Source organism: Rhinolophus sinicus, chromosome 18 (assembly GCF_057876585.1).
Source record: "Rhinolophus sinicus isolate RSI-liver-muscle chromosome 18, RSI-T2T, whole genome shotgun sequence".
Classification (NCBI taxonomy): Eukaryota; Metazoa; Chordata; class Mammalia; order Chiroptera; family Rhinolophidae; genus Rhinolophus; species Rhinolophus sinicus.
The window spans coordinates 73,080,973-73,093,918 of NC_142518.1; the positions used below are offsets into that span (position 1 = coordinate 73,080,973).

The following is a 12,946-nucleotide window of genomic DNA, read 5'->3' on the forward strand; positions in this document are numbered from 1 at the left end:
CATCTACCACCCACATTTCTGTTCTACTTTTCAAATCCACCTGTGTGCTTTTGTGGCAAACACAATACATTCCTTTAAAAGCGCCCACTGAACTCGGTCAGTTTGTCATTATGTGCTCTCTGGCAGTGAATGCTAAAAGTTCAGCTACTATCGGGTTAGGGGAGGTCTGATGATATTTTTTCATATTTAAAGTGGGCCCGTGTGGTCACACAGGCTGGGAACCGCTGCACTATGGGATATGTGGGCGCTGTGGGAGTAGCACTGAGCTCTCTGGCTCTTAGTTTTCTTGTCTGTCAAATGGAGGTAAATCATAACTGCCTCTTTTTCTAAGGGCAAGAAACAGAATGTTCTGTATTCATGAGGAGACATGGAGGTGTGCCCTTGTGATTCTTGTCAACATGCGGCGGGGGGGGGGGAGGGCTGCTGTGAGGATCAGATGAGATAATAAATAGGCGGAGACAGGGAGAGGGAGCATTATTGCTGCTGTTTCTCTTTTTCTTTTCCTTGTTCCAGCTCCAGCTGGACCAGCCGAGGCCAGAACCCTAAAGCCTGGGAAGATCTTTCCAGGAGCAATGTGTTCTTCTGCCTTTACCCACCCCTAGTTGTTTTTCTGTGGGATGACAACAACGAGCTGTTCCTTTATGTGACTAACAAACAGCCACAGAAGTTCCTCTTATCTGCTCTAGCAACCGCTGTGGCCACCGAAGTGGCAGTGTTTGTCTCTGTTTAGTTGGGGTTGCCTAGGAAACAAAGCTGTTCTCTCTTTCCCACTATGTGACTGGGCAAGTCTTTTTCCCCTTTCTTGTAGGGAAGACGTGGATCACCAGAGAGGGCTGTGTGTTTGCTGGGCCATCTTCTGAGCTTCCTTTTTGCATCTGTTAGCTCTTGTTTGGCTGAAAATCACATGTGAGGAGTCTATAGAAGAGCTGAAGACTGAAAAAGTCCCTCAGCTCATCTTGAAAGGGGGAGTGTTTGGGAGTTAAGTGGGGACTGAGGATAGCCCGTCCACGTCAGGGGTGGCTGACTGGTCCAAAGTTGGCATCCGTTCAGTAGGTGTGAAATCTGGACACCATGACAAAATTGGCAGATGTAGACAATGAACTTGGCATCATGAGAAGGGAGGTTAGGAGTGGGTGGGAAATTGGGATTTGAGAGGCCACTAAGCAGGGGTTTGCAACACTCTGAAGAAGAGTTTTGCTGATTAGAAAAGAACAGGCCAACATGTATGAGCTTTACAGTAGAGGAAGCATGACATTTTGAATATACTTAGGCCATCATTGGCGCAAAGGATGGCGCCAAGACCCCCTGGTATCTGAGGTTTGTGGTTCACGAAAGTCCAGGTGTTCTGTTCAATTGCAAGGGGCAAAAGAATAGGTATATATGCTATGGGAAGCTGAGATCGAACAGGTCACTCACAGGTGTGCTAACCTCCACTGGGAACACAGTGGGCCTAGAACACAGCTAAGGGTCCAGGGTGGCTCCGGGTTAGGGTGTGGTAGACACCGAATGCTCATCGACAGCCAATGAGAGAAATGGCAGGACTCCGGCTGCCAGAGGACACGGGGCTTTGAAAGGGTGATGGGTGAGGACGAACACCAGAGAGGCAGAGAAAGGAAGCTAAAGTCAGGATCCTTACAGTTGGTCTTGCCCACACGACTGCTGGGTTTTGTGAGCGAACTTCCAGCAGTGACAAGTGGAACAGCAGGGACTGAGAGCAACTTTCCTCAGAGGAGAGAGATGGGGTTTTGGCCACCGCATACACTTTGCGTCCTTTTCTCACTAACGTCCTTTTAATCCTTTGCCAAGGTCGAGGGTCCCGTGTGGATTGGTATTAAGGCAAGTGTACTACGTGATCCCAATGATGATTTTCGAAGCAGAAAGAGGCCGACTCGTGCTTATCTGCTTCTTCTCTTCTTGCTCCCTCACACGTATACCCTGCCCTTTTCTTTTGGGACTTCTTGGGGTAGACTTCCTCCCATGTCAGCCCCTCAAGCTGAGGTTGTGTGTTATAAGTCACCTTGCCACTCACTCTGAACACGTCATATGAAAGCAGGGGTGTGACAGAGAGGGATGGAAGTACGGTTGAGTCCAATTTGCCCTAATGGCTGTGTGACTTTGGACAAGTGACTTAAACTGACTCTGTTTCCTCACTCGTACAAGTGGGGGTACTGTGACGGTTACAGAAGATCAGGGAGGTGGCACAGGCCTGCCCCTGAGGGGTTGCTGCCGAGTGGTCAGTGAGTCAGGAAACAGTGCTCCCAACCGTGCAAGGGGCCTTTACCACCCACTCCATTTATACTCAGTCAGACAACAGGTTTATTTTTAGAAAAAAAAAGAGCAAAGTTTATTGAAACTTCAAGCTACAACTGAAAAATCCAAATCCAAATCCTGGAGACATACGTCAGGATAAGGTGTCAGAAAGTGGAAAGTGTTCACTGCCTCAGAACCCCTCTCAGACAAGCTCCCTGAGCACATCGCCCAGGCACCGTCGGGTCAAAGCCATTCTCTTGTCCTTCCCTTGTCCACAAAAGGACACCAGGAAGCCAATCGTTCTCTTCACTCGAAAGTTTTCCACAAACATTTTAAAAATAAAGTTTTCGAATGACAATGTGAAGTCCCAGCTGATCTCTCAACCCCATTCTATGTAGTCAGCACCAGTGAATGGTGGGTTTGGCATTCAAAAGAGGACCTCACATGTTTTCAGGGGGCAGGTGGGGCAAGGGCTGCAGCAGCAAGGCATCCATGGCTGCATTCAGAGGCTGGCCCCCTCCCTGCCTTTACTCTTTAGTCTTACCTAACCTAGAGGACAAACTCGATCAATTTGGTAAACGAACACAGTCAAAGAATTAGCCTTAAGAGATAAGGGACCGGTCAATACTCCCAAAGCTGGTTAGGCCCTTCAACATGTAGGTGTATGTGTATATGAATACATCGCTACACTAAAGATATAGATCTAGCCCTATGGGTGTATATATACGCATGTATGGCTATATAGAAAACCTATGCCATTACTAACCAAACAGAACTTTGTAAGCAGTCATCCCAAAGCCGTAATCCCACACTGGGCTGTGCACAAAGCCATGCATTATACCGTATGAACCAACAGAAGGCTGATTTGGCTCAATCTCTCCCATCTGTGGCACTGCCTTGGCGAGGCAGGGGAGACAAGAGAGGTTGCCTCTGCTTAAAACACAAGTGGCTTCTTCATAGGAACAGTTGTTAGGTGAAGCTGTTGAAGATGTCCATGGAAATGAAAAGCAGAACCCCTTATGCTTTCTGGAGCAAACTGGCATCACATCTCAAACTACCTTTCTCCTTTGCCAGTAGCAGCTAAGTTGCCTGGGCCCTGGGAGCCCCCAGGGCGCGGTGGCATTAGAGGCTCACTGGCTTGGGGTGACGAAGCCCCATGCAACTCAGCCTTCAAAGACCTGCTCTTTGTCAGGGGTCTGTCACTGGAGTGGACCCAGGTGGCCATGTCCTTGGGACATCTCTTGGCACCAGCTATGCTAGGTGTAAAGTTCTCCACGTGAGATGATGCTTGGGGAGCCAAAAACAAACTGGAAAGAACTAGGTAGAACAAGTTTAGTGGCTCTGCCCACCCTGAGGACAGAGCCACTTACACCGCAGAACCACCAGGGGCCTCAGGCGATTGTGGGGTTTCGGGAGCCGGCTCTTCAGGGCTCAGCCGGGACTGGAACTTCTCCAGCTGCTCTGGGCTCGCCAGGGTCTTCAGGAGGGTGTTCTCACGCTCTAGCTGGGAGTTCTTCTCCACCAGCTCTCGGATCTGCTCCTTCAGGATCTCCACCTCCTCTCTCACAGCGTACATCAGATGATTCTTCACCAGATCCTGTCAGAAGAAATGACAACGAAGACATTCGTGAGCCGGCACGGTACCTCCGCAGCCCTTTCACCTCGCCGTCCAGGTGCCTGGGCTGTCCCTCATGCCACCGACCCCCAACTTTCCCTCAGCAGCCCCTCAGCATGCTGACCTTGCAGCCCCAGTCGTCCTGCACCCGTCTCGCTCAGGAGGGCTGAACGATCAAAGCCCCGCCTGAGTTGGGAGGCCCAGCTTTGGGCTACACAGGATCTTCCTTGCAAATTGCTTATCACTTCCAAAGCTGGCCGCTTAGGAACTTTCTGGGTGAGACTGCTGCTGGTTGCTGGTGGTGGTTATATCCCCACTGCCACGTAAAGTCCTGCTGCTGGCCCAGATCCCAGGGAGGACCTGCAACGCACCCCATGGCCCCACGCTGTTTGTCTGCTTTACACATCTTCACCGAGACAATAAAATTGGCCATTTTGGAGTCTCCTCCTCTCCACATGACCCAGCACACTGAGTTGCAGCTGTCCTGCAGCCTGGCACGACAAGACACTGGCCCTGGGGGAGGTACTGGATCGCTGCATCCTCTCAGAATTTGATGATTGCACTGGGGGAAGGGAACTGTGCCATTAGGCTCCAGGGCACAATTAAGTGGTTGCTAACTGCTGGATGCCTTAACCCCTTGCAGCCATGATGGATGCTGGGTAGAACATGCCCTCCACCTGGTGAGGAGACCAGGAGGGGTGGGGTGCTTTGTTTCCTGTTCTCTCCCAACTCCTGACCCCAGCCCAGGCTCTGCAGAAGCACTGCAGTGCGGCTGCATCCAATGAGCTCTGGCCCCTGCCAAATGTGAGATGCAGACAAATGCAAGTGTCTGAGCACACTGCCCTGAAAGAGGCCTGGGAGGGAGCCAGAGGCTGCTACGAAGTCCGGGGATGGGCAAGGGAGGGCGAAAGGAAGGAGCCAAGCGAGAGTAGACTGGAACTGCCCTCAGAGGTGCCACTCTGATGGGACTCTACTCAAGGCCTCCCCGGGAGAGGAAGCAGGCGCTTGGCTATGGGCTTTTCCATGCACCCCCTCAGTTCTGCCCTGAGTTACATAAGCAGCAGCCAGGTCTAGGGATGGGCATGACGCAGTGATGCCACTCACCATGGCCTGCTCAATCTTGTTGTCTATGGCCACCACGCTGGCTCCGGAGGCACTGCCAAGACAAAAAGCAAAGCGACCCGGTTACCCACTGCGTTCCACTCTGAGTACCTGGCAGCTGTGGCCAAAGTCCTCCATCTGCCCCCAGCTCTTCCTCTCCTCTGCCTCCGTGGCCCGCAGTTCCGGGCACCTTGTCCCCAGGTCCCTTCCTGGCCCCAGCAGGAAGCTGCACCTCCCCACCCGGGCTGGCTCCGCGCCGCCACCGCCGCCACCGCCCAGAGCTGGGCGTGCCGCAGCGCGCGGGTCCCGGGGCGCAGGGGCCGGCGTGGCCTGCTCAACAGCCCGGGCGACAGGCAAACAATGGGGGCTCGCGGCCCAGGGAGGCCCCCGCCGCCAGCCCGTTGCAGCGCTGGCCCAGAAGGTCCTGGGCAAACCTACCAAGCTCCGAAGCTAGCCAGGAATTCCCTCTCGGCTTGGAAGCTTCAGGCCTGCTCCCCAGCGGCGCCCAGCCCCCTGCCCAGCCCGGTCCGCCGCCCCTCTGCCTCCGCCTCCGCCTCGGGCTGCAGCTGCTCGTTCTCACGGCGCAGCGGCCGCAGGGACGCTCCGACCGCGGATCCCAGCGCGGCGGTGACCGCCCCTCCCTGCGTCCCCTACCCCCGCCCCTTCCCAGGATGCTGCACAGCGGGGAACCGGGACCGGCGGCGCGCGGCTCGCTCTGAGATCCTGCTAGCAGCTCATCCCCCGCCGGCGCCCGCTCTGGAGCTGCGGCCAGTGGTTACCTGTTATCCAGCTTAACGGAAACCACATCCCCTCCAAGCAGGGAAGAGAAGAAGGAGATGTTGAAATTGTGCAGCTGATAGACCGCCACCTCCATGGGGGTCTGATACATTTCGGTGTTCATAGCTGGGCTGCTAGGGAGCTCTGGCCGGGCTGGGCAGGCGGGAATGCTGAAGCGCTGCGCCGGGCTGGGCTGTGCGCGTCCGGCCCTGGGGTCAGGAAGGGGCGAAGGCTGCCGAACGTACCCAAAGCTAGGCAAGCACGCCGGACTTGAAGGGAAGTGAGTCGAGGGGTGTCACCTAATGTGTCACAAACTCCACAGCCTCCAGTCCAACCCAGACTCAGAGATATTTCGGCTCCTGCTTCGTTATATAGGAGCCGGTTGCGTCACATGGCGTCAGGGGCCATGCAAATGAGCCGTGTACTGGGCTTTGTGGCCCAGTGAAACCACATCCCCTCCCTGAACCTGAGGCTGGGACTGTAAACAGTTCAGCACTTTCTTGTGCCAACTGGCATCTCCGCAGAGGGCTCTGGAGATTGGTGAAAACCAAACTGGAGCTGATTTCTTAGAGAAATAAATACAAATGCCATAACAGGAGGAAGAAAGTGTGCAGTAGAGGGCAGCGCCGGTTTTAAAACCTCCTCTTCAGGGCTCAGCCAGCATACCCCCATGGTTTTGCAAGCTAACACACGCCACACTCCCTGGACACCACCCTCACCACCAGGAGCCCGGTCTTCTTCCCACCGCCTGCCTTCTCAGCCTCCCTCCTGCATGCATACTTTGTCACCCGCATGTCCCCTCACCCAGTCAGCTGGCCCTCTGGCCCGCCCTGACCCCAGCACCTATCCACTCAGCTCCTCCTTTGGATGCGCGTGTCTGTGTACTGACACACGCGCAGATCTGTGACACGCACGGGATGTGTGCACGGGTCTGAGCTACTCTGTGTGTACCAATGTGCATGCGTGAGCGAGAGAGTGTCCGGAGCTCGGATGAGCGGGGAAACACATACAGGGAGCAGCAGGGGCCTGGGTGGATGACAGGAGGCGGGGAGGAGGAGGGAGGGCCGTGAGCCCTGCAGTGACCACAAGATGCCAGCCCTTTTCTCTTGGGTCTCCCCACCCTACTCTGCAAAGAACACACCTTCAACATTATCCAGGATCTCATGTACCTATTTTTAAAGACAAGATTTTGTTACTTTCCTATAAACAGCAAAAGACAACAGCACTACAAACCAAACCATCCCAGGAAAACACCTACCCCGTGTTGGGTCCAGGCATACATAGGGTTAGAGGGTACTTCAGACACAAACAGATTTCCATGTCACAAGGACAATGAGATGAGCGTTGCCTCATATATGTAACTCTTAGTAGGCAACGCTCATCTCCATTGTCCTTGTCCTCACACGTATACACACACACATACATATATATATATATATATATATATATATATATATACATATATACATATACATACATATACATACATATATATATATTTCCATCAAAACATGTTTTCATTCTTTTCAGCCACAAGCCTAAAAAAAAATAAAAATCAGAGGCTTGAGGTCCTTTTCTCTGGCTCCTTCCTATGTGAGGCCACCTGGTGGACAGACGCAGAATTGCAGCCAGAAGGAGCAACCCGGGCATAATAAGGGACAGGTGATGCAACTGCGAGTACTATTTACACCAAGTCAGGGCCATAAGGAGACACTGGGTTCCGCCACATATACAGTAATTTGGTTGAAGTTAAGGCCAGTACCCGTGAATCGGGTTGTGATTTAGGCTGTGGTCCAAAGAAATCCCTTAATGTAATCTTGCTATTGGAAAAGTACTGTGGCTCTCTTATCAGCACAGAAGGTAATTATTACTTGCTTCGGGATATTTCTCCTAACCAGGTGCCTGGCACTGACACCCTGGCCAAGGCCCCGGCTAAGCCCAGTCTGAAGGCCTTGACGTTCTCTAGGCTGCCAGTGCAGTTATTCCACCGGACAGCCAACATTTTTTCACTTTGACGTGGGGCTCCCATTGGACCCCACTGGTGGTAATGCGTGAACAAGGGTCATTCTGTTTGCGAAGGGATGACAAATAGAACTATCCAAGCAAACCTACTGTACTAGGCCGGGGTGGTGTTTTTCTTTACCCCCGTTTAGGTGGGAGACAATCCCAATTTCAGAACATTAGGTTACGTTTTGGTCCCAAGCTGCCTGAACATTGCTGTTTGCACTGAGACCCATGTGTACTACACAGAACAAAGTGCAGACTATATTTACAGGCCATCAAGCACATTAGCTGAGAAAAAAACCACAAAACCTTTAATAAGGAGCTAAGTTGCTATTGGAATCTCCTGATACATTAGTCTGCCCTCAGTACCACATAGAGCTTTCTTGGTTCAGGAAGAGTGTCTCAGTTGATCTTTCACTGGCTTGTAAGTATTTCCTAAACTAACTATTGCTACCCACCCTGAGGTTCTGAGGGAGATGATGAAAAGAAAAAGGGAGAGAGAAATAAATTGGGTTGGCAGGGGAAAAAAAAAAAAAACCCAGCAGGAAAACAGGGCATAGGACCGAAGAAAAATTAGCTCCTTCAGGGGGGCCTCCTTTACATGGAGACAGAGGCAGAGAAATCCAGGTAGTTTGGGGAGGGAAAAGACAAGAGGTTAAGTTTGCTAGCTAGGCTGTGTTTGAACTGTATGCTAATTATACTATAAAATAAGCTGAGTTTGAGACTCGCTGACAAGAATAGCGACCATTAACCAAGCACCATCGGCTGTGCTGGCTGCGCCACAAACCCTGCGCGTGTAGGCGCTGTCACCATCACTTCAGAGAGGAAGAAACCGAGGGTCTGAGAGGCTATCTTGCCCAAGGTGGCGCAGCTAAGAAATTGTTGAACCGGGAGTCCAGCCCACATCTTCCTGACTGTGAGACCAAGCTCGTTCCTACTATACTTAACTAGTCCTCGTGGGGCAGGGAGTAGGTTTGTTAAATGAGTGAGTCCAGGCAGTTGGGGGATGGGTTGGAGGTGCCAGGAAAGTGGCGAGGAGGCAAGATAGGGTGAAGGGCAGAAGGACCTGTGGGACGCCTGCAGCACTAACTACTATTAGAGAGAGGTCCAGAGGCCGCCTCTGAGTTCCACGAGTGTAGCGGGCTTTTCTGACACTCACGGGAAGGGCGAGCAGCATCGGGGCACAGGAAGAATATCCAGAGTCCAATTTTTCCATAAGAGGGCTGTGCGCACCCACATCATTTGAAAGGCAGCCATGCAGGCCTCAAAGAAAGCGCTCTGTCTAGGGAATGGGAAACATTAATGCGACCGGGTGGCTTGCAAAATGGAGTACATCGTCCTGGGGTACAGGGTATCCCAAATAAGGCCTGAGTCTTGGAGTAATCCGCAGTCCAGTCAGATCTCCTGTTCCTAGGGCCCAGTAACTGGCACCTTAATGAATTCTTCCCCCCGCCCCATTCCTGCTATGCTCAGCTTTGAAGAGAATGAAGCCAACAACAAGAAAACAAGCTCATGTCAGGGGTTCAGTTGAAAACAACAACTTTGAGGGGATGCCCCAGGCTCAGCCACACTCTGGCATTCGCTCTACACCTCTGCTTTGCCAGGCGCCAGCAAGTGATCACTTCTTGGGGTCCTCCCTCGTCAAACAGGGGCTGGGTCCCAGGATCCCAGGGCTTGCTTAGGGTAAGAAAATGGACGCAGATGTCCCCATAGAAAATTTTTAAAATAAAGGAAGGTAGGAGGAGGAGACAAGAAGGAAGAACCCAAAAGGTTTTTTTCTGCTGAATGCTCAACGCACGAGAAAATTCCTCTGCCTGGAATAGCTGCGTCAAACCTTGCAGTGAGTCCTGTACGAGACAGATATCTATGATCTGATCTAACTTTTCTGAGTCAAGTGCAGATCCGTGAGGCTCTCAGCATCCTTATGTCTTGTGCATTTCGAGGTGAGCCCCAGGCAGAAAACAGTGGCCTAGGAATTCAACAGCCTGGCAACCTTGTGTAAATGTGTCCAAACTCCCTATGTCCCATCCTCCATTTACAAGGTAGGCTGGACCCAGAACCAGCCCAGCAAGAGCACCCAGCTGACGAGCCAGGTCCTTTGCTGGCTCTCAGATCTAGCCCTACGGCTCCGGGATTCAGCAATAACACAGACACAGCTAACCCTTCCTCTCTCAGGGGCGACCTTCTAGACGGAGGGTGGCATAATGAGGACCAGAACTACTTCCTCCATTTCAGGAGGCCCTGACAGCCAACTTGTCCCCTTGGAGCTGGAAGAAGTGTCTCAGCATTCCCACTGATCTGTTCCACTTCAAAAGCCAGACTCTCTAGACAAGAGCCCTTCCTGCTTTGGGTTCCCATGGGACAGTGGGACGGATACTGGGCAGCCAGGACCACTGAACCCGTGCGTAGGATCTCAGCCCGCTGCCAAAGGGTGGGGGGAGCAGACTCCGGGTGGGTGCGGTAGATAGGGGGTGGCGATGAGGGGGAACATCTTACTTCCCTCTTTGTCACACTCGGAGCATTGTGTACCATGCAGCCCAAAGGAAACTATTTATAGGCAGGTCTTCCTTATTTTCTACAGGGAATGTTCCACCCAAAGATTCAGTACCGTTGCCAGCAAAATACAGGGTCTAGTGTCAGGAGAAGCGGAAAAAGACACGATGTGAGAGGTGTGAGACAAGCCAGAAAGCAATCACTGGGTTAGGCACTGAAAAAGGAAATCCAAAAGGATATTGAGCATGGGAGCGTTAGCACAGTTAATGGGATACGGGATGGCTGCGAAACAGCCCTCCCCACTTACTCCTCCATGGAGGCCCCCTCCTGGCTGAAGCTCTGTCTACTTCTAATTACTTACTTGTCCCTTTTTCTGAAGAGGCTGGGGGAATAAGGAGGCTGAAACGCCATCGTTTAGTTTGTCCTTGCTTCTCTCTTATCTTCTCTCTTCCCCTCTGGTTCCACTCCAGTGTGGAAGACTATAGACGGGAAGACTGCTGCCACTTACATCGTAACTTTGGCTTTGTGGAAAATCCCCAAAGTCCAGAAGGAGGGAAGCAAGAAGGAAAGACTGTGACAGAGAAAGTGCCTTGTCCTCTGTGGGTCATGTGAGTGTCCCTGCATGACCAAGGCCAAGAACCCCAACTTTGGGGGGCAGGAGAACAGGGAGGAGATTGCGGACACAGATGCAGAAGGCGATGGTGGGAGGGAGCCCAAGGAGAACCCTGGCGGAGATGGACACGCTCTCTGGGAAAAGCAGCTGTAGCACCCGATTTGGGCCAAACCCTGGCACTGAGTGATGGCAGGAGCAATGAATTGTGCCTTTCAGCTCCGTCCCGGATAGGGTCCCATGTGAGCTTCACAAACAATCTCTGAGTGACACCAGGGATGACAGGCAGAACCAAACCCCATTTGGACCAGGCATTCTACCCCACTCACCCTCGTTCAGAGAAGTGAAAAAGGTGCTCTTGTCAAATCACCTTTGTCACCCCAACTTTGGTGGCTAACTATGGGAAGTTTGTCCCGGCGTCTCAGCAAGACTAGAAGAATTGGCAATGTGATCCGGAATGCAGTTTAGCTCCGGGGACCTTCAACTGCATGAACCTTGTGTCAATATTTATGCCTGTCTCCCTTCCCCTTATGTCTTGCAGCTGGGAAAATTTACCTCCATAATTTTTCCAAGCCCTCTCCTTTCTCATTTCCCACCCTCCCCATTACCCATCCACAAGTATGAAATAGATATTCCTGAAAAAGTGATTGTAAAAGTAACCCCCATAAATGGAATAACTTCCTCCCTGCTCCCCACACTGGTTGTCATTATTCAATTCAATTCAGTTCAACTCAATTCAATTCAAAGTTGCTGAAATGCCTATTCAAAGTGCAAGGTACATTTTAGGAAAGTCAAAAACAAACAAACTGGTAGTATAAGTCAAAAATCGTGCTTCCTTGCAGAATACCCTGGGCCTGTGACAACCTCAGAAGTCTCCCTACTGGTTAGATCTCAGTGAAATGTGTGCTTCAGGACAAAACCTAGGGCATAGGGGTGCTTGGGAGGGCAGTCCGGGCTTTGGGAGGACCACGCCACTGGCCCCGCTGGGCATCAGCTCCTTCTTCTGAATTGGGAGTGCTTTTTTTTCTCCCGCCCTGCCCTTTGGCCCTTGCCTGTCCAGATGGGGATAACACAGCAGCCACAAAGCTTAGAGTTGCTCTGGGACCTAAGGCTCCTCTGACATTGTGGCTGGTAGTGCCAGGGTCCCCGACTCCCATTTCCTTCCTTAACCCCTGGGGTTTGTCAACCAAGAGAAGGAGGCACATGTGTTTGTTCTTTGAGTTGCTAGTTCCTTCCTTCTGAGAAGGGAGTCTATGTTTAGTGCAGGAGTCACTTCTACCTACGAACGTCTTGGCCTCCCTTCTGTGGCCAGCTCCTCATCTTACTCTTGTTTCATCTCGCCCTCCCAGACCAGCAAGCATCTTTAGATGAGTAAACAGTCCCCCTCGTTCATGGCTCACACTCTGGGAACGCTCGCCCACTGCCGCCTTCCCAGAGAGAGGCTGGGAAAGAAAGCGGCAGGACCATGGCCGCTGCATACTTGCCTGCACCAGCCCTCCACCAGACAATCCGGGCCTCTCCCCAGCTCCTCTGCTCTATGGAGCAGTCCCAAGAGCCAAAATTCAAAGCCATTTTTTTCTGGCAGTTGTCAAGGTTACTCTGGGTGGTATGTGAAGGACGTGGGGCTATTGGCAATACTTGGAAGACAAGAGGCAGGAGGGCCTTGTCGGGGACATGAGGCCAGCAGACAAGGGGACTGTGGGAGGCCAGGGCCACTTTGGGTGACATCTGCAGTAGTACAGGTCCCCTGGAGAACAAAACCACGGTAATACGCCAGCCTTTTCAGGCCCTCGGGCTCCTGGGCCATGATGGGTAAGCGGGCTGAGGCTCCCAGCGCTCTCACACGGTACCACGAGGCGCTCTGAGGCTCTCGCTTACCTTACAGCAGAGCGACTCAGCGGGGCTCACTGGAGGACGCTCCTTGGTCCTCTGCTGTGGGACTCTGTGACTTGTGAAGAGGGGCTATGCAATGACAAGGGGCCTCTGGCCCTCTAGCACCAACCCCACCTGGGGCTTCCTGGGTGGAGAGAAGGCAGCCCAGCTGGGAGGCAGTGGCAGGAGTGGGCAGGAGACACACTACTCCCAGAACAGAAAGA

General features: G+C 52.4%; 1 protein-coding gene across 3 annotated transcripts in view; it reads right to left on the reverse strand.

The window, feature by feature from the left end:
• Positions 1 to 2,315: 2,315 nt before the first annotated feature.
• The window catches only part of TSC22D3 (TSC22 domain family member 3), a 60,251-nt gene continuing 49,620 nt past the window's right edge, over positions 2,316 to 12,946 (reverse strand). For 2 of the 3 annotated variants that reach the window (XM_019715202.3, XM_019715204.2), the window contains exons 3-4: positions 4,970 to 5,021; positions 2,316 to 3,847 (exon numbers count right to left, since the gene is read on the reverse strand). In XM_019715202.3, coding sequence (XP_019570761.1) covers positions 3,617 to 3,847; positions 4,970 to 5,021 — 283 coding nt within the window. In that variant the 3' untranslated portion in view covers positions 2,316 to 3,616. Of the gene's footprint in view, positions 3,848 to 3,989; positions 4,226 to 4,969; positions 5,022 to 12,946 lie in introns of all 3 variants that reach the window. The other variant, XR_012493558.2, reaches the window with a different exon arrangement.